The sequence below is a fragment of the Branchiostoma belcheri genome, unplaced genomic scaffold (genome assembly GCF_001625305.1).
Source record: "Branchiostoma belcheri isolate BF01 breed outbred unplaced genomic scaffold, Haploidv18h27 scaffold9, whole genome shotgun sequence".
Lineage (NCBI taxonomy): Eukaryota > Metazoa > Chordata > Leptocardii > Amphioxiformes > Branchiostomatidae > Branchiostoma > Branchiostoma belcheri.
Window position 1 is genome coordinate 476724 of NW_017804575.1, and position 22949 is coordinate 499672.

Here is a 22949-nt window from a genome sequence, read left to right on the forward strand (position 1 = left end):
TCTGATAGTAGCAAGGTTCTTCTCTGTTTCAGGTCGCTTATTGAAAACCGTATCGTGGAATTGCAAGCCGGGCCTATATGTGAAGACCTTCCTTCTCTAGGTATTCTGTAAGTATTGGACTTATATTAAATTGTCTTAGTGAAAATCATTGTTTTTGACAAAAAATTTTAAACACGCAACAAATTGCTTGCTACTCCGAGGCGCTTTCGAGACGGTAAAGCCCACTTTCATCAAAGATAGCTCCTGAACGGCTTGCGCTAGAACCGTAAAATTTGGTGACTTTTCCTAAAATATACATTTTGTATTTAGGAACATTTTCATATTAATCATATAAGTTCCTGATTTTATTTTGTGTTGCCATGCAATGGGCATGACAGGCAGTCTGAATAGGGTTAACGTTCTCTTGTCCCGTTAGTTGATGTTGGCTATTAAAAAAATGCCACTTTTCTTTTCTGACTGGCTCATACCACAAATCTGCCAAAATATAATATACTTTGATATCTATAAAATGTACTGTCTTAATGCGAAACGTGATTTAAAGTAGCTATGAACAATAGTATTAGGATAAATTAATATTGTTATGCGCCAAAAATGCGCTCAAGCAACTGGATACAGTTTGAAAACGGTCAGACGTTTCAGGTAGCATCCACTACCTTTCGTCAGTGGCACTAGAGAGGTCTCAAAATCAGATTCATCTTACCTGAAACGTCTGACCGTTTCTAAAATCATATCCAGTTGCTTGTAACTGTTTTTGGCGTATCTTATTACCTGGATGTTTAACCTTCATCGACGTAAAATGGTTAAGACCCAGCAATAGTCTGACGATTTCTCTTTCCAAATCACAGCCTTCTCCAGGGAAACCGGATAGAGATTCTTCGACGAAACGCCTTTGTCGGGTGTGAGCATCTAGGAATGCTGTAAGCAATTACAAACCTTTTTCATCCTCAAATATTAATGTTGTAGGTTGCAACTCACTCAGGTTTACATTGGAGATACCAAGCGCTTCTAGCTCTGCTTGACTGTTTCTAACACTCAATTAGATATAGAAGTCCAAATACTACGTATTGTTAATGGGCCTAAATTCCCCTCCTAGCTCTGATTGGCGGGTGCTTTTCCGCCAATTAGATATAGGAGGTTACCTTTCAAATAGTTAGCATTTAATTTCACATTTTAATGTCTTGGGGTGGTGGGACTACGGCGCACAGATATGTCAACTTTGTATATTTAAATGTTAATTGTACTTTTTGGTGTGTGGCGCTGTTAATATAAGTTGTAAACTTGAGTGCAGCGTCACACTGTCCTTGTTATGTTTTTATGTTTTGATGAATGAAAAAAAGATGTTGTAGGTTATCATAGCCTGAAGGCCAGCCTTGCTAGCTTTGGTCTGCTTCCCAAGATCCGCATCCCCGCCGGGGTAGCGGGTCTTGCGGAACGGACCAAAGCTAACAAGGCTGGACTCCAGGATAAGGCTATCATATCTTCAGGTATGAAAGAGTAAGTAATGATATAACGTTGCATTGTATGTGTGTAAGAGGACTCCAAGAAGAAAAGTGATGTATTATCACTAATCGGAGATTCTTTAGATAAACAAAAAAAACACAATCATGCTTTTTTCATGCTTTTTATTTGCAAGAACGAAACACGTGACACAAAAGAAGAACAATTTTTAGGCCCAGTTTTGTTCAAATTGAGAGAATAGTTTTTAATGAATCTGGTATTGCATCTTAGCCTATGATATAAAGCCCCATTCAAAACAATTTTGCACCAATATGTTTATGTAACCATAGCATCAACCCAAGTGATAGATATATGAAGCCTTTTAATGTAGAATTTAGCAGTCATTTGTTTAATTACAGGGAAATTGATTACAACAGCATTTCCGTGCTGGAGAAAGGAGTTTTCGACCAAATGTTCAGCCTTAAGGATTTGTAAGTTCTCTGCTACTTAATGTCTATATTATCAAATGAGTTTTAAATACAATTAGTATAAACTTTAAGGTGAATGTACATTTAGTCCCACAGCTTATTTAAGGCCGTAGGAGCAGTGTGTAGCTTTTTGTCCACTGTGTCTAGAGTATGGGACTGGACGGCAGAGCCCAACCCTCTCTTTCCATTGCCTTTTCCTCCCCGGCCGAAGTCAGATACTCATATACATACGTGTGGAGTGAGAAAAGTCGTGCAAAGTACTTTTCCCGAGAAGGATGGCCGATTCGAACCGAGTACCACTGGTTTCCGGGCCAAATACTGGGCAACAAGAACCCACATAATGGTGAAATGTGTGTAATTACTAGGCCTGTGTAATCAGATATATGTGATCTGCTCAGTAAACTTATATTCGCAGATCATGCAGCACCCATTAAATTACATCTTTGTAAAAAAAAAACTTGTTTCTTGTATGATGAAGAAAAAATCGAAATCCTTAAAAGATATTCTTTTATCAAAAATCTCAAAATTAAAAAGAAGTAAAACATTAGTTTCTCTCTATTTTCGCATGATGCAATACGTGAATATAAAATGAATTTATTATGATAATTCAATATAATGATGCAATATTAATAAAAGATGGCTATACAACTGTAGGTCGCTTGCTGGGAACAAGATCAGTCATCTTCCAAGTGATTTTTTCAGAAGTCTCCAACATCTAAATAGCTTGTGAGTATCGATCCTTATCCCTCTAGTGCCTTTTTTGATATGGCAAGAAAAACATTTAACATATTTATGTTTACCGAAGGAAAACATATTGTTTTACTCAGTTTCTTCCTCTTCTGTTCCAAACACTAACCTCTGACCTGGCCAATGACATGATTTGTTGACGTCTGTCACCATGGTGACTGGTGTTGGGTTACATAATGTTGTAATTTCATGGTCTGCTCTGCTCCTGTCCCCATATACTAGTAGTACGTGTATGCGAATGTTTTTGAGTAAGAAATTAACAGGGCAGAACATGTCCGAAGGTAAAAATTATGCAGTTACTTGTCTAGTTAAAGTTAAAACTGTTGTTCCAACACAAGGAATTGTCCTGACCCAGAGCTTTCTACTAGTTACTCTGGTCTTCCTCAGTAGACTGACCCAGTGAGGCTTGTCACGTGGCTTCTCTGAAGTGTGACGTCAATACTGTACTGGGTCAATGGTCAATGGTATAAAATTTAACATAATATGATAATGAACATATGCATGATGCATCAAAAACGAATCAATAACTTTTTAATCTTCACCTTCTAGAAACCTTTCCTTCAACCCTTTCTCGGAATTCAAAGAAGGACTGTTTGATGGACTCGGTAACTTGACATCACTGTAAGTACAATATTTCCACATTACACGCTGTTTTTTTAAGGATTTTTTAATAGACTCTAAAGATAGCACATTTTTAGTTAGCTTGGATTTCAGCCTTTTTAGCTTTGGCCCACTCCCCAAGATCCGCTACCCCCACAGTCGATCTGCCAAAGCTAACGAGGCTGGACTCCAGGCTCACTTTCAACAAGGTTACTTAAATATTTCTTGAAGCACAAATTGTGATACCGTTATTTTGAAATCCTTGCATATAATATACGTCGATGTTATTTATGTATTTTATGTAATTGTGTCTGGAAGACTATGCTAGCGGTCACTTAGGTATACAGCTGAAGGAGAGGTTGAACTCCAATAAATATGTATTGTCATAGACATTAAAGGAAACGTCTATAGTACCACCTACCAGGGGAGAGTGGTACTGCAGTCTGGTCTGTTGCATAGACGATTGCAGTTAAGGCGAAAGAAATACGCAATACGCAGAAATATATAGATAGAATGGTTTATTTCAAATTGAAAACTCCAGACATACACAATTTCAATTACCATCACATTGACAACAGACTCGCAGGCAGCCATACTGGCTGCCTGAATTGCTCCGAGGTCACAAAATGTCATTAAAATATGGGTATTATTGTTAAAAATTATTACATATTATTAAATATTGTTAAAATTTATAAATCGTAAAATATTCCTCTGCTTTAGAAAATGGATTTATAGTCAATATACATGTTAAACGTTACGCAGTAAAAAAAGGCTGTCGTAAAACATTTGCAACAGATTACTCTTACATTGCCGTTTTAGAGTTATTAAGTAACTTAACCATGTATGGTAGTGCGCTGTTTCTAAAGCGTTCGGTTCTTGTTCTAAAACAGTCAATCTGGTTACTGGACCGTGTTGTACGTCCACTGATGTCCCCACGGCGGGGAGGGAACCAATGCCGGTAGTCGGGAGATTGTAAGAGTTCTTTGGCAAAAGTCAAGCAGAGGTGGTCTCGCCGTCGTTCCAAAGTCTCGAGGCCAAGTAGGAGACAGGCGTCAGCATAGTTTGTGTAGTTTTTGCCAAGGATAGTTCTGACGGCACGGCGTTGGATTCTCTCCAGCTGGTTACGTTGTGCTTGTGTAAGGCCTGGATGCCACGCTGGTACTGCGTACTCACACACTGGTCGGACGTAGCTTGTGTAGATTGTGAGTAAGTCCTCTATAGATAATCGGAAAGTCTTCAGTTTTCTAAGTAGGAACAGCCTCGTGCCGCCTTTCTTCACCATGTGTTCCACATGAACGTCCCATCTGAGGTCTGCTTGCAGGTGCAAGCCCAGTAACTTCGCCACTATCACTTCCTGTAGGGGGTGGTCATCTATTTTGAGTGGTGGTAGTGGTGGTACAGTTCTCGAAAAGTGTAGGTACATAACCTTGCACTTTTTCGGGTGAAGCTGCATTCTGTGGACCGTTGACCAGTTATTCAACTCGTCGAGATCGTGTTGGATCGTAGAGTTCCCGCTTATCTGACGACTCTCGATCAAGTTCAAATATATATATATATATAAATATATACTAGTCTTGACTTTCGTTATACACGCCAATTATTGAATTCATTTTCAATACCAAGGAGTCTATTTTCCTAAAAAGTTTATTTGCTCAGTGCAAATTAAATTAGCCTCACAGAATTCGGTCTGATGACAACGTTTGGTTCCAAAGTAAAAAGAATACAAATGAAAAGCACGCGTTATGAAGTATGCTTCCGTAGGAATTTACTCTTTATTGTGTCTTCATTCTGTTTCAGGGACCTTAAAGGAATAACGATCAAGAACATCAACCGTCGGATGTTTAAAGATCTTACATCGCTGGATCACATGTAATTAAATGTTACTTAACTTTCTCTCTATAGTATCCATTGTTTAGCCTGATATGAAGGCTATTGTTACAGTCTTAGAATGCTAGAGTTACCACAAGCAAATAAAATCTTGTTCACGTAATATTTTTGTCTAGTTTTTAATTTTGGTATAACTGAATTTAAAAAAAAAGAAAAATTGGACCCTTTGCGACAACTGGTATGTTACAACTTACATTTTTCAATCTCATATAAAACGTTTCTGCTAGCTATGATACTACTGCAGCATGTAATGTAGTAAAGTAAAGGGTCCTTTTGCACTGAACATTATGCAGCGCATGCTCGAAATTTTACATAATAATCTTGCAGTGACATAGGCTTGTGCTTTCTGACAATATCTTTTCTTTTGGACACCCAAAATAAACACTATTTTTGAGATATTGATTTTAAGTCGGACGACTTTTTCTGAAACGTTATGCTCAGAACAGGTTGACTTTGACGTACATCAAGTGCATGGTGATGTGCCTGATTAGAAGGAAACCGTTATCATTTGTTGTACATTTTTAGGAAACGTAAAATTATACATGTGGCATTAATAACACGTGTATGTGCATGGGCTTTGCCATTTTCACACTTCTCATTATTAAATTAAAAATCTCTATGTTATAACAACCACCTCCAAAAAAAACTGGCATAACTTTAAAACGCATCAAACGAAAGATTATTAAAATTAAAACTAGTTAGTTTTAGAAGCGTATGGGACTCTCACAATAACTCTTGATTCAAAGGTTTATTGCAAATACATGCCCGAGGGCTAATTGCAGTTACAAACAACATGTAAGAAAATACAATGATATGTGGGACTACGTTTAACATTACATTATATTCTACAACATACATGGTACTAGTTTTTTTGGGTTTGACTTCTTCTTTTTAGGCAATGGAAGGCGAATTTACCCACTTATTCTATAATATGTGGGTTCTTTGATTTTAGTACTAAATTTGTTTAACTGACGTTGTTTTTTATTTAGTTACTTCAGCAAATTCCGCTACTGCTTTTTGGCACCACATGTGCGGAACTGTGAGCCGAAAACTGACGGTTTGTCGTCGTTTGAAGACCTCCTGGCTAATGTGGTACTGCGCATGAGTGTCTGGGTCATTGCCATAGTGACATGCCTGGGAAATACAGCCGTCATGATTGGTCGAACGGTAATGAAGCAGGAGAATAAGGTCCATTCACTCTTCATCAAGAACCTCTGTGGTGAGTAGATGTCCATCAGTCATGTTGTGTCATCATCAAACTATGTTAATTTGATTATAAGGATGAAATCGTCGGGAACGGCAAAACTGATACGAAGGTGTGAATAAAACAAGTTTTTAAAAAGGGAGCCGCCATTATGAAATCCTTGCGGTCATGAAGGTTGAACAAAAGATACATGTACCATGCACATGTATATTATTTTATTCATATGGATTTTTGAGCATTAGATCGGAAGCACTTGTGCTTATGTGAATCCGCTGCTCATAAAACATCTTGTACGCGAGTATCCGACCAAGTCCTTTCTTTACGCCGTGTATAACTACTTATTTATATCATTTTGAAGTTAAAGTTCGAGTAGACTGGCTTTAATTGGTATCATTACTGTTATTGTTTTTGTCTCTGTTGATGCAGCGTCTGATTTCATCATGGGTGTCTACCTGCTTGTCATCGCTACTAAGGACATGATGTTCCGCGGCGAGTACCACAGACACACCCACGCCTGGACCAACAGCCTGGGCTGTCAGATCACCGGCTTCCTGGCCATGCTGTCCGCAGAAGTCTCCGTCCTGCTGCTCACCTACATGTCTGTGGAGAGATTCCTCTGCGTCGTGTTCCCGTACCGCGACAACCGGCCTAACATCCGCCAGGCCGCCGTCGCCATCTGCCTCATCTGGTTCTTCGGACTGCTGCTGTCCGCGGTGCCCCTCTTCGTCCCGTATTACTTCGATCACTTCTACGGCAGCAACGGCGTGTGTTTCCCGCTGCACCTGCACGAGCCGCACATGACCGGCTGGGAGTACAGCGCCTTCGTCTTCCTCGGAGTCAACTTCATCTCCGTGCTGGTGATCGCGGCTGCCTACGTGGGTATGTTTATATCCATCCAGCGCACGCGGCAGCAGATCGCCACGCACCTCACCCTCTTCACCGACATGTCCTTCGCCAAGCGGTTCTTCTTCATCGTACTGACGGACTCGCTAGTCTGGCTGCCCATCACCGTCATCAAGTTCATAGCTCTGGCCGGAATCCCAATATCAGGTAACATAGGGAACCCAAATATCAGGTAATATAGGGAATCCCAATATCAGCTGAGTAGCTGAAAATTGAGCAAATGTATGCAGTATAGTTTAAAAAATGTACTAATGTCGAAGAATTTTAAAAATCAATTCCAAAGGAAAAGAAGAAAATGCGAACAAACGAAAATGAAGAGTCTATTATTTTCCATACCATATTGTGAGTATATAGTTATTTGTTCAACCTTCGTGACCACGTAGGTTTCATAAGGAATGCAACTTTTTTTTGCGAAACATTATCTATTCGCCTGCTCACATAAGTTTGGGGATTTCAAGAGGATGTCATTCATAAATCAAATCAACATGGCCTTATCCCACCCGCCTGTTGTTGCAGGGTCCATGTACGCGTGGATTGTGATCTTCGTGCTGCCCATCAACAGCGCCATCAACCCGATCCTGTACTCCCTCACCACCAGGACCTTCACCACCCTGCTGGAGAACATCGTGAAGGGAAGCCCGCTGAGTCTGCGGTCACGACCTGATTACGAGAAGGCCCCCGATGGTAAGACTTGTCTTAGGCCTTCCACTTTGTATAGTATATAATTACGTCTTTTTTTTACTGAAAATTGCCACAATTTACTGCAATTAGAATGAGTTCGTACGGCGTAACGGTATCTAGAGTGTTCGTATCAAAACCAAGAGGGCCCGAGATCTTGTTCCTTTGGGAAAGGCACTTTACACGACTTTCTACACTTCACTCAGGTGAAACGAGTAGTGTGTTGTCCCCTATGTTGCTGGCGGCTTAAAATAAGTTGAAAAAAATGAGTGTGGATTTTACCACATCTTTTGATCAAATGATGGAATATAAACAAAATGACTACAAGTAAACCATTCTCCAAGTCAAGAAAATTGACTCACTGGAAATTTTGAGCGAATCACTCGGTCTTCATCAGCTATCTGGCAATATAACCGCAATATATGACATACTTACTTTGATTGCAGCTGGGACAACTACTGGAAACACCTATTCAACAGCCCTGTCCTCCTCCTATCCACTCCGACCGCTCAGAAACTACCGAGGCATGCACGGTAAGTACCTCAAGAACTACCATTTTCTACTGGAGCCATTGCATATTCAGACTTTGAAGTACAGTGACAGATTTTTGTACATTTAACCCTATCTAGACTGGGGAGTGGGGTAAAAGTGCCCGCGCCAACTTTGATGTCATATAGCGTCCAAACGGCTAGTGCTAGGGCAACCAAACTTGGTGACTTTTCCTGAAATATTGTTGTTAACAATTTCATAGCAGTGGGATAAATTAATAATTTTTCGTGTTGCCATGGCAACGTGTTTCTGACAGCTGTGTAGGGTTTCTGTGTAGCTTCAGAACCGTGAATGGTCATAACTTTAATACAAATAAATCAAATCGAAAAAGCGAAAGTCTCACATTATGATGCACCAGTTTGCTGCATTAAGTCCCTGTCACACATGCAGAACTTCGCCCCAAACACCTGAGCAGTCTCTACAGGTTTAGGCTATGAAACGGATTGAATTTGAGTTAAGATTGATTCGAATTTTTACGTTACATTTGGGTCAATTTTCACTGCAACCACTCCAACCTACCCCAACCTACTCCCAAATACCAGCCAATTATGTCTGAACGCATTCCCAACATTTTCTAACATTCGGCTAGCGCAGCTGAACAGTAGCCGACCTGCCCAAACACCAGCTGACTCAGCCGACCTTGCCGCGGACCTACTCCTAACCATGGTTGGGGAAAGTTAAGCTGGTGTTCGGTAGACCATATTTGGCTAGGTATGACAGAAGCCTTACAGGATACCACTCAGGATGTATTACCGTATTATCTATTACAGTAAGCCGCTCAACTGAGTTCGAGGTGTCAGTAACGACATCCAGCTGCCAACAGAACAGCACCAACGGGATCGGGCGCGACCCGTCCATCCCCTCCGTACTGGGCATGCGGCTGCTCAAGCCCAACCTGGACGACGTGCCGGAGCTGCCGTCCACCGTCAGCCAGGCAGAGTCCAACCCAGACGGGAAAGACGACGACAGCGAGTCGTCAAACGACGAAAACGTCACAGTGGTCCAAGAGAACGAGAAAACCAAGATGCAAGACGGTGTGGAGATCCAACATGACGTTGACATTGCCTGTGAGCAAATACGGTACGACGCTGCTGAAGAAGGCAACTCTGCCGGTTCGGGAACCTCTGCTCCAGAGGACGAAGCTTACGGGAACGACGACGGAGCCACTCCCCAAGATAACAACACCGGAAACACACTTGATATCATTGTTACAGAAGCTGAGGTCAGTGCAGAAACGTCTGGCTACGACACGGAAACAAATAATGCGATAGCCTGAGAGAGTAGATTTCACAAAGTATCAATAATGTCATTTGTATATTGGTGTCATGTTTGGTGTAGTGGTGCCTTTGTGCTGATAGCGTGTACAAGACGAGTAAAAAATAACGGTGTCAATAATCTGTGGGTAGCAAAATGCAACCATGTACAACAAAGTACAGCTCGTCATTGTAGGCTGTGGCATTCAAATATACTGGTGTATGTAGATTACTCTTGGTGAATACGAAGATGTTGTCCACGAGTGCTGAAATGTATTGATCAAATCAAACTGTGTATGTGCGTGGTCGTTTGTTTACCGGCATGTAATGTAAAATAAGAAAAAATATATGTTGTGATCAATAGGCAACGAGAGATCCAGGATCTCGTACCTCCAACAACAATTATTTTCTTACCAACTATGCAAATGACGCCCTGATTTGCATATTTTGCTCCTTACCAATTTCTTCACTACCTAATCTAAAAGTAACACCTGTCGCTACCATACCAGAAACCAAGAAAACCTACTTTTACTTTTTAATGATGAAAATTATATCATGTTCAGCATAACTTAGATCTAGAAATGTTTATCTTAGACAATTTCTTTCATTTGGCATAGAAATGTTAGTACAATTTACCATGCCGATTCGCCCATACTACTAGTATCTGGAGTTAGAATCTGCCTAACTCCAAACTCCAGATTCTAGTTCGGCAGATTTTAACTTCCATACAAAAACTCACCTGCACTTCAAGAAATTCCTGATCGGAGGGACTTTTGACACTTCTCTGTCCCTCACAAGAACTATCTATCACACTGATTTGGTGGCCGTGCCATCTTCAGAGCAAAAAAAAGGGAACCGGGAAGCTTTACTGTTATACCAAAAGAAGTCGCTAGTGAGCCATACTCGAACTTAACCTTATTTTTGCCGACACTTACCTACGTACCAAGACAATCAACCCACGCACTCAGTTATTGCGTCCACGTAGACGGAACGAAACTCACGTGGGTCTTGAAACGTTGAAAGTAATCAGGATGCACAAAATTTTATCACTTCTTTTGGAGATGGAAAAGCTATTTGCTATCCAAAGCCCATACAGAATATGTTGTACCATCGGAATATTTTTCACGAGTTTTTTTTTAGAATTGCTTATAGATTATTGCACGCTAAATTTTTGTCTATGCATTTTGACCACGGCTACCATAAGGCGAAAGGCATGCATTGAGAAGGGAAATAAGATACAGACAAAAATGAGACATATACACAAGCATACACACAGACAAAGGCAATGGAACAATAAAGATATTCTCTGTCTTATTGTTTTCTGAGTATGGTATTATGTGTATTGACAAATATAAATATAAATAATATATATTTCAACCGAATGTGAATGTTACATTGTTCAAAACCAATATAATCAGAGAAAAAGAATAGAAAATAATACCTTTTTTCGTAGTCGTTCGCCAGTGTTGTGTTATTCTCTCAGTCACAGTAGTTGAAAAGTTGTCAACATTGTTGGCGTATTTGTTATTGTACCGATTCGTGCCAAAACATGTCGTTGAAATATTGTCCGTACGCGTACGGTGACGTGCTGATTCATATTCAGAGGATGGACTATTATATAATATATTTGTGTGTCTCTTATATACTTCCTAGATGGATAAATATGGATACAAAGGTCTTGCTGTTTTGTTGTGGTTCATTCAGTGTAACATGTCAGACAGTAGGCATCAAAGAGTTGAATTGTGAAAAACTATTATAATAATAATTGTCACACGTTGATGCGTGTAGCTTGTCTGACCTTGTGACTAAAGTTGTGGCTTATTTGGTCGAGTTTGTTTTTTGCAAAAGGGGTGGTGGAAGGTAAAAGAACCAGTGATACAAGATTATCTCTAGATATGAGTCTCGAATGAGTGAATATGTATCCGGTATGATAATGACATGGTTCTATGACATTGCCTTCTTGCAGAATGAATCTACGGATGCTACAATTGTATGGATTCTTTGGATTAGGTGCACTGGCAATTTTATCTAATCTTTTACGAATCAGAAACCAACCATCCAAAAATGCAATAAAGCAGTAACAATGAATTCTTTCCGAATCATTTGTCGTATAATACAACACCTAAGTACACGAAACCGGCGGAAACCTTTGTATGTATATGTTTTATGATGTCACTATATGTATTTTATTAGCAACAAATTTTCGTATATATTGCTGGAAAGTCAGGAATAATGACTACTGAAATGTATCTAAGGGAATGACTATAACGAAAGAGACACGTGGACATTAAGATGATCAGATGACAGTTTGTATTATATATGCCGTAATAAATGGAGATCTGTATCAGGAATATGGCTGTTTTCAGGTTAAATGTGCTCCTTAACCGTAGGTTTTGTAATACTTTTACTGCACCAGAACTTTTCTACAAGACTTAGTGGTAAACATATGTTTACCGACGTAATGCACTCACAAACATAAAACAATCATACTTACATGTAAGATAATTTACATGTATGTTGCCGACACGTAGATTATAGTACAGTCAAACTTGCCCAAGTGACCACCTCTATACAATATTATGTATAAGTCGTTCACCTGGCCATAACCTTTTCTAGGTCCCGATTATTCCACATAGACGAAAGCATCAAGAAACCTGCCTAAACCGGGACTACTTGGGACCGCATATGGCCAAATCTCTTCCAATGATGACGCATTATTTTCAAAGGTGCGGAGGAAAACTTTTTTATGGTAACTAGCACCAAATTCTGATGGAATTGGCCAGTTTCCTATTGACTTCGACAGCATGTCAGTCTTTGCGCAATGTAAAATGGCACCGACTGGGTCAGTTTATGGTCAAAGGGGCAGTCTACTGTAAATCTGGTGAAAATTTAGCTGCGGTCTCTTGTTCTCTGTCTTAATTGTCTTTGCTTTTTTTATATTCCAACATTTCATAACTAGACATGGTGACCGCACACTCAAGTTATATCAACTTATTTATGCCACCACCAACGCAGAGGACGAATACACGACAAGACAATACTCCTCAGACCTCTTGGTTCCGAGTCGAGCACTTTCCCGCTGAGCCACAGTACCCCACATCTTTGCTTGGATTGTCTTGTATTCGCCTTGCTTTTAGCAAAAAATACAATTTTTTTCCGTCCCATTGGCGGTCATCTTAGACAGGTTTGACTGCAGTTGCACCCAATAACACATGTTGCAGACGGTATAGTTGTAACATGCATACGTATAAGTATCACAACACAACAAATATCGAAATGACAAGGTATTGTATCAAACACTTTACCACAAGATTTTACAGACAGAAAAGAGAAGCAATTTGTCTAGAATATTTCAAATATACAATTTCTTTAAGAATTTAAATGACGATAGTCACAACTCTCACATGATAAATATAAACTGCATTTTGCCACACAATACCTATATTAACATTATGCGAACACAGCAACAAACAATGTATTTTATACAGGATACTAAATATTACTGATATTTAGACATTACAATTTCAGGGCGGCAAAACAAAAAGAAATTGAGATAAAGAAATCTGTCTGATATTAATATTTACTGCCATTTAGCACATTTTCAACTTTTCATACTTGAATCGTTTGAAATAACCCATTAACAAGCTTAGTGAGGCGTCTCTTAATTTTTGGTACCGTCCAATATAGCTAGAATCATCTTACTATGCAAAACAAGCAACCGAATTGCTTCAGTGACATCGCATTCTTGCTTCACAGACATTAGTATGCTATGGGCTAGGATTGATTAATTTTACTACATTACCAGAAAATTGTCTTTTTATGATAACCTTCACAGAAGGAAAAAAATGTTTGTGCTCAGCTCAGTTTCTTCGTCTTCCTCCATCTGTTCCAAAAAAAATAAAGTCATTGACCTGGACCAGACGTCTGTTACCATGGTAACTTGTGCTGTGGTGTTGGGTTACATTGTGTAGCAGAACAGTATTGGAGAGCCTGCTCAACATACACGTAGATGTATTTGAATTTGAGTAAAAACAAAGCAGTACTTTGTTGGACTAAACCAGGTGATTGTAAGCACCATGCATTGGCTTTGCTAATGTTACTTTTCTAGTTTGAATTTTGAATCCAGGTTTGCCGCCCTGGAATTGCGTTGTATGCTTTTAACTTCCAAAAAGGAAGCGCAGTGCTACTCAGATTGCTCAATATCAGATCAGGTAAAATAAAGTATTCGGTTTTCCTTCGGTTTTCCTGACTTCTTAGACAGCTGTGACTTTTCCCTTTCCATTGAAGACAGTCATTTGAGGGTGTGACTCCATGTTGATGTCTGAGCAGGCCGGTTTTGTAGGAGAAGACGCCATGCCCACGTGCTCCTCCATACAAAGGACAGCCGGTAGTTTGCTCAAGTTTGGCGGACATGTCGGTGAGTCGGGTGGGTTACAGATTTCTGCTTGGACGGTGCTGACAACAAAGGTATTGCTATTTGTTTTGGGCTTCTCGTTGGCTTCGTTGATACTTGTGTCTCCTTCGGATGTGTCAAGGGTGTCCGCAGGTGATGTCACCGCAGTCTGGTCGTCTTTCTGACTCGTCTCGTCCCCACTGCTTTCTTCCTCTTCTCTGTTGGACGGGTCGCTACAGGAAGGATGCTCCGGCACGTCGGCCAAACTACGCCCGTGGAATCTGATGCTGAGCGCGTTAGCCGCCATGGGTTCGTTTCCCATAGTGTTAAACTGGATTTGAACACTGGGGTTGCAGCTGGAAGATACTGACATTTCACTTTCAAACGAGCGTTTTGCTGTAATAAGCAACAAAATACCGGTTAGGAGCTTTGACGCAATATGAAAGAAAGGCTATGAAATAGGATATTGCACGGAGGAACGCATAAAAATATCTACCTTTCCATCATTTCAGATAACAAATAAAAACGTTAAAACGTTTAAACTTTAAATTGACAAATCTTCGTTTTATTGTAATATTATTACTCGCGATTCATACATTTTTGTTTGGTGCTGAAAAAAGCCCAAATGAGGCGCACTCAGTTTTTTAGTGCCACCACAAAATATATGAATGTAAACAAACATGCTAGCTGTGTTTTTTTTAAACTTGTCCCCGCCAGGGTTAATCTGGTGCATCTGTACTAATTTAACATGTAAGGTGCCATGTTTTGGCACCTCCAGGTACTGAATTGCATTTTTTTGCGATGGGGTAGGGTGGATTCAAGTTACATAGTAAAGAAATGATCAGAAAATTAACTTTTTATATTGTACCGATGTTACATATTGCAGCTTTAAATCCGAACCAGACATTAAGAACTCACCTCTATAAGCTCGGAGAGGTCGAAGTGGGTAGCCAATCTGTGAAGACGACGTCGGGCCGGTTACACACGTGCTGTTACCGCCAGTTGTAGTCACACCTAGCAGCAAGAAAAAAAGCAATATGTAAAATCATTATAGCCGAAGTGTATTTCCGTCTCGTAGATAAGTGCTTGCAGGATAGTTGGACAACCAATTGCTTTCTTGATATTTGGACAACCAAGTGCTTGCTCTTTGTTTCAATGTCTATCAGACACCGTCCTCAGAGTTTTTTTTACAGCAACGCTTCTCGCTGCTACATGTAGCCATATGTAGATGGAGCTTTTGCGACGAAAACGACAATCCAAAGCCCGGTGATAGACCGACTGACGAGGGGTATACAAGTTTAGCAACGATTGTGTCCTGATGCAAAAGCGCCACCTACAATGGCTACATATAGAGGCTAGAGGTTGTAATGAGGGCCCGCATACCCTTTTCCGTAGAGCGTAATCGGCCGTTTTCATTCTACGTAGAACGTAGACGGATCGCTCTAATTCAACGTAGAGCGTAATTGGCGCATTTTACTTAGAGCGTATTCACCCTTTTAATTCTACTTAATGCGTTGTAGCCACTTGGAATCTATCGTTAAGCGTAATCGAGAGCTCTCGAAATTTAGCGTAGAGCGTTGTCGGACCCCCCCCCCCCATGCAGGCCCACTGTAATCAACGAAGTCAGATGCGTCAAAAAAGGTGCCTGACTTTAAAACGTAACAGCTTTGTTTGTGTGTAAGAAAATATCCTGGGAACTCACCCTGTGTCCCTTTCACCACCTCCGGCCCACAGCTGAGCGGACTGCCCCTGACCACGTGGTCGATGAGGGTGGTGAATGTTTTGGTGGTGAGGGAGTACAGAATCGGGTTGATGGCGCTGTTGATGGGCAGCACGAAGATCACAATCCACGCGTAGGTCGTGCCTGTAGTAACGGTTGTGTCCAATGTCAGATGTTTCTTCAATAATTTAATCAATGGTTTATTGTGGTGACTCAAAACAACCATACAGTGGCAGCTTTATAGCTAAATTATAGCATGGCATTACAAAGTATTTACACTTAATTTACACTATTAATACAACTTAAAATGCCTACATGTTAGGCCTGCACATATTAAATCCATTCCTTAATGTGTTAAAACATATAAATACATCAATCTAGCAGGTAACCGTGGTAGGTGGCAACGCCTGTACGTGTCATGTCTCATTAAGTAGATAAACCAGAAAAGGCAGTGTAGTCTTGCGATACCTCTCAGTTCTACATTTGAATTGTGTTACATTATTTTTGATCAAGATTCCTGCAATGCAGGCTTACATGGTTCAAGACATCGAATGCAATTTCAGGCTGTTGTAAAAATGATCGTCATATTTTTGTAATTGAATCATTTTGTAATACAAGGATGTTCTATCATCAGGCCCACAGAGTGTTATCGTTAGCATTCTAGATAGATTTGCTTCTGTAACAGAAAACCAACCTGAAATGGGCCCGCTGGTTAGGGCCATGAACTTGATAGCCGTGATGGGGAGCCAGACCAGGGAGTCCGTCAGCACGATGAAGAAGAACCGCTTGGCGAAGGACATGTCACTCAACAACGAGAAGGGCGTGGCTATGGAGCTGCGCGTGCGCTGTATGGAGATAAACATGCCTATGTACGCCGCCATGATGACCAGGAGGGAGGAGAAGTTGATACCGATGAAGATGAAGGCGCTGTACTCCCACCCTGCCATGTACGGCTCGTGCAGGTGCAGCGGGAAACACACGCCGTTGCTGCCGTAAAAGTTCCCGAAGTACTCTGGGACCATCAGCGGCACGAGTGCGAGCAGGAACCCGCCTAGCCATATCAGGAGTATAGTCACTCCCGCCTGCCAGCGATCAGGTCTGTTGTCACGATAAGGAAAGACAACACAGAGGAACCTTTCCACGGACATGTAGGTGAGGAGAAGAACCGATACCTCTGCGGACAGCATGGCCAGGAAGCCGCTCAGTTTACAGCCGTAACCAACCTTCCACTCTTCGGCGTGCTGGTTATACACACCGCGGAGCATGACATCCTTAGAGCCAATAATAAGAAGGTAGATCCCCATGATTAAGTCAGAAGCTGTTGAATAAAAGAAAAAAAAAAACATTTTACTTACAAAATTGATTTCTTACATTGTTAAGGTTATGTACACTTGAATAAGTATCAATTTCTTTGAAGTGGCATGGTCTTCTTTTTTAATATTTAGTAACTAATATAAGGCACAAGAGAAGAGTTTAAGCTTTGTTCTAGAAAAAAAAACTAGAAAAAGGAAACTCACCATGGATTTACATTTGAAACCTCAGATCAATGATTGACTGCGCAAATTATCAAGAAGCAAGGGTGATAACGCAAGGAGTAAATCAAAAGTGGTAGGAAGACGGAATCGTTCACTGCATGGTACAATGATAGGGTTGGTGAGCCCTATATGGCTAGTAGGGGTTAGCGCAGTAGATCATTCATCTGATGAAGCTCAACGATTTCGACTGAAAACTAATGGTGAATCTCTCTTTTTGTGTTGGAACAACGATTAAACTCTATAACTATGAAATCTACCAACACATATGAGGCTTCAGTCGAAAGACAGAAAATGCCTTAAAACCTACCACAGAGATTCTGGATGAAGAAAGAGTGAACTTTGTTCTCTTGTTTGATGGCGGTACGCCCGATGATGACACCGGTGTTGCCAGTACACGTGACGATGGAGACAATCCACACACATGTCCGTAGAACCACATTGGCCAGCAGGTCTTCAAATGACGAGATGCCGTCTGTATACGGCTGACAGTTTCTTACGTGTGGGGCGAAGCCACAGTACTGGAATTTGCTGAAGTAGCTTCAAAGTAGAGGGAAAATAGAGTTACTATTATTGAATTTTCAAGAAAACCCAAATATGAGTGTGTAGGCCTTTCGACTCTTTTATGGCTTCTGATTTTTTTTGTCTAAGTGAATTTAAAAATAAGGCTTAGTTGAGCATAATGTACTTTAAATGATGTCTCTGTGTAAAAGTCATTTCTATGTGGGCTCAATTTTTATATTATGCTTCATATGCGAAGAATTACATTTATATACGAAGTGGACGTAGTGTTTCATTGTGTGTGTGTGTGTGTGTGTGTGTACATAAATTTGATTGATTTTGATAATCTGTCGATTGTCGATTGTGGTCAGGTCTTGCAAAAATAAATTTTATGGTCAATTATGCTTTTCTCGCCATGGGTCCTTTTCTCCAGCACTATGGGTCTTGATTTACTAGTGGCATATAACTTTGAAAACTTATCATGTCAAGAAAACGTGGAGATTTGCTAATTCGGCACTCTGTTCTAGATCTGCCATGCCGAATGTAGTAGAATATTTTAAAGATGATACCTGAATCCTGAAGAAAGGAACATCGTTTTTTTAATAATTAGAACAAATATGTGGACACACACACTAACAGAAAGAGTGACAGACATACAGACAAAACAATACAAAATGTGTACTTTCATTTTTCACAGAGGTAATTATACTGTTCTAGATAAACTCACATATATTCCAGACAAGGAAGTCCTTCAAAGGTGCCAAGAGAAATGTTGGTGATCTCTAATCCAGACAAGTCCCTGGGTAAAAGAAAGACAGAAAGAAAAAGTTTTATGGATATTGATTGATATTACGCCAATTCTGACAAAGTAGAAGCGTCATGGAGAAACAAAACAAGAAATGTACTTTCAATATCAATATAGTATACGGTCGTCTGTTACAAATCACGTATAACCATGACTAAAACAAGGCAAACGAGAGACTTAGTTCTGACTCCAGAAAGAGATGAAACATACAGAGATTGTAAGTAGGGAATATCCTCGAATAGATCGGCAGAGATCTCAGTCATCGGATTCCGCGACAGATTTCTGTAAGTATGAGAGAAATATAGAATGATGAAGGAATGTATAATAGTGTATATGTAAAAGACGCATATGTTGTATATCTAAACTACAACAACACGGTTATCAAATCCATTTGAGTTGGTGCTAATACTGAGCATATGCGATAGTGAGTAATCTTTTTTCATTATTTACAATTCAACTTGGACAATACAAGACATGGTGGTGAGGTACTCTATTTATAACTAATTTTAAACTCATCGCCAAACATATAAGTATACAATAACAAACTACATGACAACAAACAACAGAGAACAGCAAATGGGTGAAAATGGACCAATAAATGGTAAGGAAGAACATGTTTTGTAGGCTATGTAGGAGTTGATCTAATACAAACAGTGTAGTATCAATAACGTAAGTTTGGGTGATTGTCAAAATGTTACAGTCTGTATCTGAATGTAAATCGGGTGATCCTCTAAGTAAAATGTTACATAATAGTTGTTTAGATATGGTGTCTAGATAGGTTGCCTTCACTGGACCTCATGGTATTTTTCTCCCTCACCGTCACTGAGATACATACAGGGTCGACCTAACTGAACCTTAGAGTATTTTTTCTACCGCACCGTCACATTCAAGTTCGTCCTAACAGGACCTTAGGGTATTTTTTCTCTCGTACCAACAATAGATACATGCATGTTCGTCCTAACCGGACATTAGGGTATTTTTTCCTCCCACACAGCTGTCACTGGATACATACAAGGTCGCAGTAATTGAACCTCAGGCTATTTTGTCTACCACACCAACACTGGATACATGCAACGTCATCCTAACTGGGCTCAAGGGCAACTCCCTCCGAAACTATATATAGCTAACCCATGACATATGTCTAATACGATATAAAAGGGCATCACAACAAGACATTTACAAGCAATCTTTTCCCCCATAGTACCAGCAGTGAACACCTCTTCTAAGCATTTTACATCGTGTACCAATGCTGGCAATTGGCATATGGAATGATGTGCTAACAAGACCTCTACTAGGCATGTTTCCTCTTCGAAAAATGAGTATTTGTACCTGTACTATCCATTCCTGTACTAACTACCTCAAACAACAGTAGAAGCCACAAATACTGAAACATTTGTGGCAAGGGCCTCTAAATTCTTTTGAACTCTTGGCTGGTGACCTCTCCCCTAGTGACAGAATGATCGACATGACGATAGCGGTCACTCAGAGGAGGAAGAAGAAGAAGAACGCTAGACACTCTTGGCCCCGGGAAAGGTTTCTTCCGTAGTAACAAAGAGCACATCAGATATTGTCCTAATAAGACTAATTTGCAACTTTTCTCTTGTACTTAAAATAAGCCCTTAAGAATGCGTCAGAAATGACTCTCATAACTGTGTATTCTTTAGCAGATAATCATTTATTTTGTAGGTTTTTTTTTACATTATTCGTTTGTTTATTGCAAATTCTTGCCCGAGGGATAATTGCAGGAACAGAAGAAACATGGTATAAAAACAGACAATTAGTACATATAGAACTACTGATAACTACTAAGAAACTACTGGTAAAAACTATTATGCTTCTGCAATACGTTATTCTAAAGTACGTCAATGAAGATCATACATGCCGTTAGCGCCATATTAAATGTGACAATGTAAACTTAGCTGTTACGTATGGGATATTAGTTCATATTTGTTGACATAACATGTCGAAAATGTGTTGTAGATAAAGCTATACTCACAGGTGGTTGAGCTCAGTGACGTTCCTAAATATGTCACTCGGCAAAGTCTGGATCCAGTTGGCTGCTAGAGAACTGAAGTTTGAGGTGTTTTGAGAAAATATGTGTAAGATTGACAGTCGTAGTAGTATAAGTATATGTGGGCGCCAAATTGTGTTGAAAAGCTATATTAGAGTTAACAAGAGATCAGAGTGTGTAACGCATGACGATCACAACGGCTGCTGAAACTTTCAGATATCACCTTAACAACAATGCTACAAGAAAAAGATGTCACAAGCATAATTCACAATACAGGATGCCCCCCCCCCCCGAACCTCAATTTCCCATCCTAGACAGCCTAGCGGGGACCAATAGGCGGGCAGCATTTCGGCCACACCCACAACCCGCGCTTTAGCAAGATATGGTTGAAAAAGATGTTTCTCAAACTTGTTCAAAAGATACATTTGTAAATTGTTTTCTGAAATTCTGTGTCTTTGAATAGTTGGAGCAAAATAACCACCGAGCCGAGTTAAACCATTTCGGCACTTGGCTTCTGGTGCTTACGTCGGCCGCGCGGCGTACAAAACAGTATCTTAGGCCAAGTCTTTGTCTGTGAAAATGTAAGAAAAGAGGCCTTGCAGTCCTGTCCTGCCGATAACCTTGTTGTCCCGATTAAACTTTGTTACCCAGGCGGTATGATCTCGAAAATATGAGTGGCCCCACCATTCAGGAAAGTAGTGTGTTATAGTGCCGTCAGCTTGCGCCTGTTAAACAGTTGTTGTAAAAAAAAACAGGTCAGCGACTTCTTCGCATTTTGCGTTCTCTGAAAACCTAGTCTACTTTGACGACAGTAACCCCCATGTTGCAACGTTGGACCTCTTGTCTGAATTGTAAAATCAGGCATACTCTTTAGCAACAACCCAAACCATAAATCTTGACCCACTGCCATCCACATGGGGGTGTCGAGAGGCCTTCAAAATATTTTATTTTAACACTCAGAAACAGAATACAATTAAAAAAAGATACGCATTATCTGCACCCTAATAGATAATTATAACAAGACCCATAGAAACCCGTCATTCCCACCGCGAATTACAGCTGCGAACACACAAGCACCTAACAGAAACAGAACACTTCCGCGGAAGGATGAAATATAATGTGTATTTCAATCAATATGTAACCCAATAAATTTATAACACTTTCTTTTGAATCCGTACAATTCAGCCCTTGCCCTTCCAACATGCTCATATTCCTATGGTGGAAAAACAGTCGACTACTACAAAATATAGTGGCTTACAGAGATGCAAGTCTTTCTAGCGCTGAGAAGGTCTCCGGTAATACTTTCGTGATGTTGTTGAAGTCGAGAAACCTGCAGAAAGTAAATCCAATCAATAATTAGCATCGTCAATATATACAAGAGAACTTTTACTCAAGCATCTGGATAGATTTTGAAAACGTCCAGTTGTGAATAACGAAATACGGATGTAAATAACGAAATACGGTATGCAGTCCTATTTGAAAGGTTTTGAAAATCGATCTAGTTGCTTGCGCAATAATTTTATTGTGTTTCTCACTACGTGGAAACATAACATAACATCTGTTCAAGAATCACACAATTTGCTATTGTTTCCTTGAAATGCAGTAAGTCTACACTGACATGTCTTTATCATGCATGGATGGCATCCTTTGGATGCAAACAAGGGGAAATGTGGAGAACAAAAAAAGGCAGCTTGAATTTAGAGATGCAATAGATTGCACAGGTCGTAGAAATTATTGAAGAAATGAAACAAAGCATAATATTTAACATATTATATATTCTTCTTATGTCATTTGGCGAAGATATGGGTTCGTAGAATAATGGCGAAGATATGGGTTCGTAGAACTCTCGTTGTATTTCACTCGTTAACCCTCAACAGAACACCTTCCCGGACTGATTAATCTGTACACCTGGGGTCCGCGCGGACCCCAGAGCAGTTTTTTGCTAATTTTTAGAAATTATCAACATGCTACCAGCTCAATTGTTTTGTAAACTGATGTGGGAACCTCTGTGTCCACATTACATACAAAAATCATACATTTTGAACTTTTTCTATTTTTGGTGAAGAAAAGAAGACAAGAAGAAATACCCGATTTTAAACCCATTTCAGACTGAAGGGGCTTTTGAGGCCCAACTTTGATCTCAGATAGCGGCTAAACGGCTTGCGCTAGAAGTATCAAATTTGGAGACCTTTCCTAAAATGTCTCTGGAAAAAAGTTCATATTAGTTTATACTAGTAAGTT

At 40.1% G+C, this 22949-nt stretch overlaps 2 protein-coding genes across 2 annotated transcripts in view; one reads left to right on the top strand and one right to left on the bottom strand.

The window, feature by feature from the left end:
• LOC109487568 (relaxin receptor 1-like) overlaps positions 1–10060 on the top strand; it is a 32125-nt gene extending 22065 nt beyond the window's left edge. The window contains exons 8-18 of the mRNA XM_019791576.1: positions 33–107; positions 846–917; positions 1857–1928; positions 2580–2651; positions 3222–3293; positions 5070–5141; positions 6149–6378; positions 6790–7413; positions 7783–7950; positions 8391–8477; positions 9264–10060. Of these exons, the coding sequence (XP_019647135.1) occupies positions 33–107; positions 846–917; positions 1857–1928; positions 2580–2651; positions 3222–3293; positions 5070–5141; positions 6149–6378; positions 6790–7413; positions 7783–7950; positions 8391–8477; positions 9264–9769 (2050 nt within the window). The 3' untranslated portion in view covers positions 9770–10060. The remainder of the gene's footprint in view (positions 1–32; positions 108–845; positions 918–1856; positions 1929–2579; positions 2652–3221; positions 3294–5069; positions 5142–6148; positions 6379–6789; positions 7414–7782; positions 7951–8390; positions 8478–9263) is intronic.
• Positions 10061–13999: 3939 nt separating this feature from the next.
• Positions 14000–22949, bottom strand: part of LOC109487569 (relaxin receptor 1-like) — a 27450-nt gene continuing 18500 nt past the window's right edge. Inside the window, exons 9-14 of the mRNA XM_019791577.1 lie at positions 18908–18979; positions 17702–17931; positions 16554–17177; positions 15842–16003; positions 15058–15153; positions 14000–14535 (exon numbers count right to left, since the gene is read on the bottom strand). Coding sequence (XP_019647136.1) covers positions 14000–14535; positions 15058–15153; positions 15842–16003; positions 16554–17177; positions 17702–17931; positions 18908–18979 — 1720 coding nt within the window. The remainder of the gene's footprint in view (positions 14536–15057; positions 15154–15841; positions 16004–16553; positions 17178–17701; positions 17932–18907; positions 18980–22949) is intronic.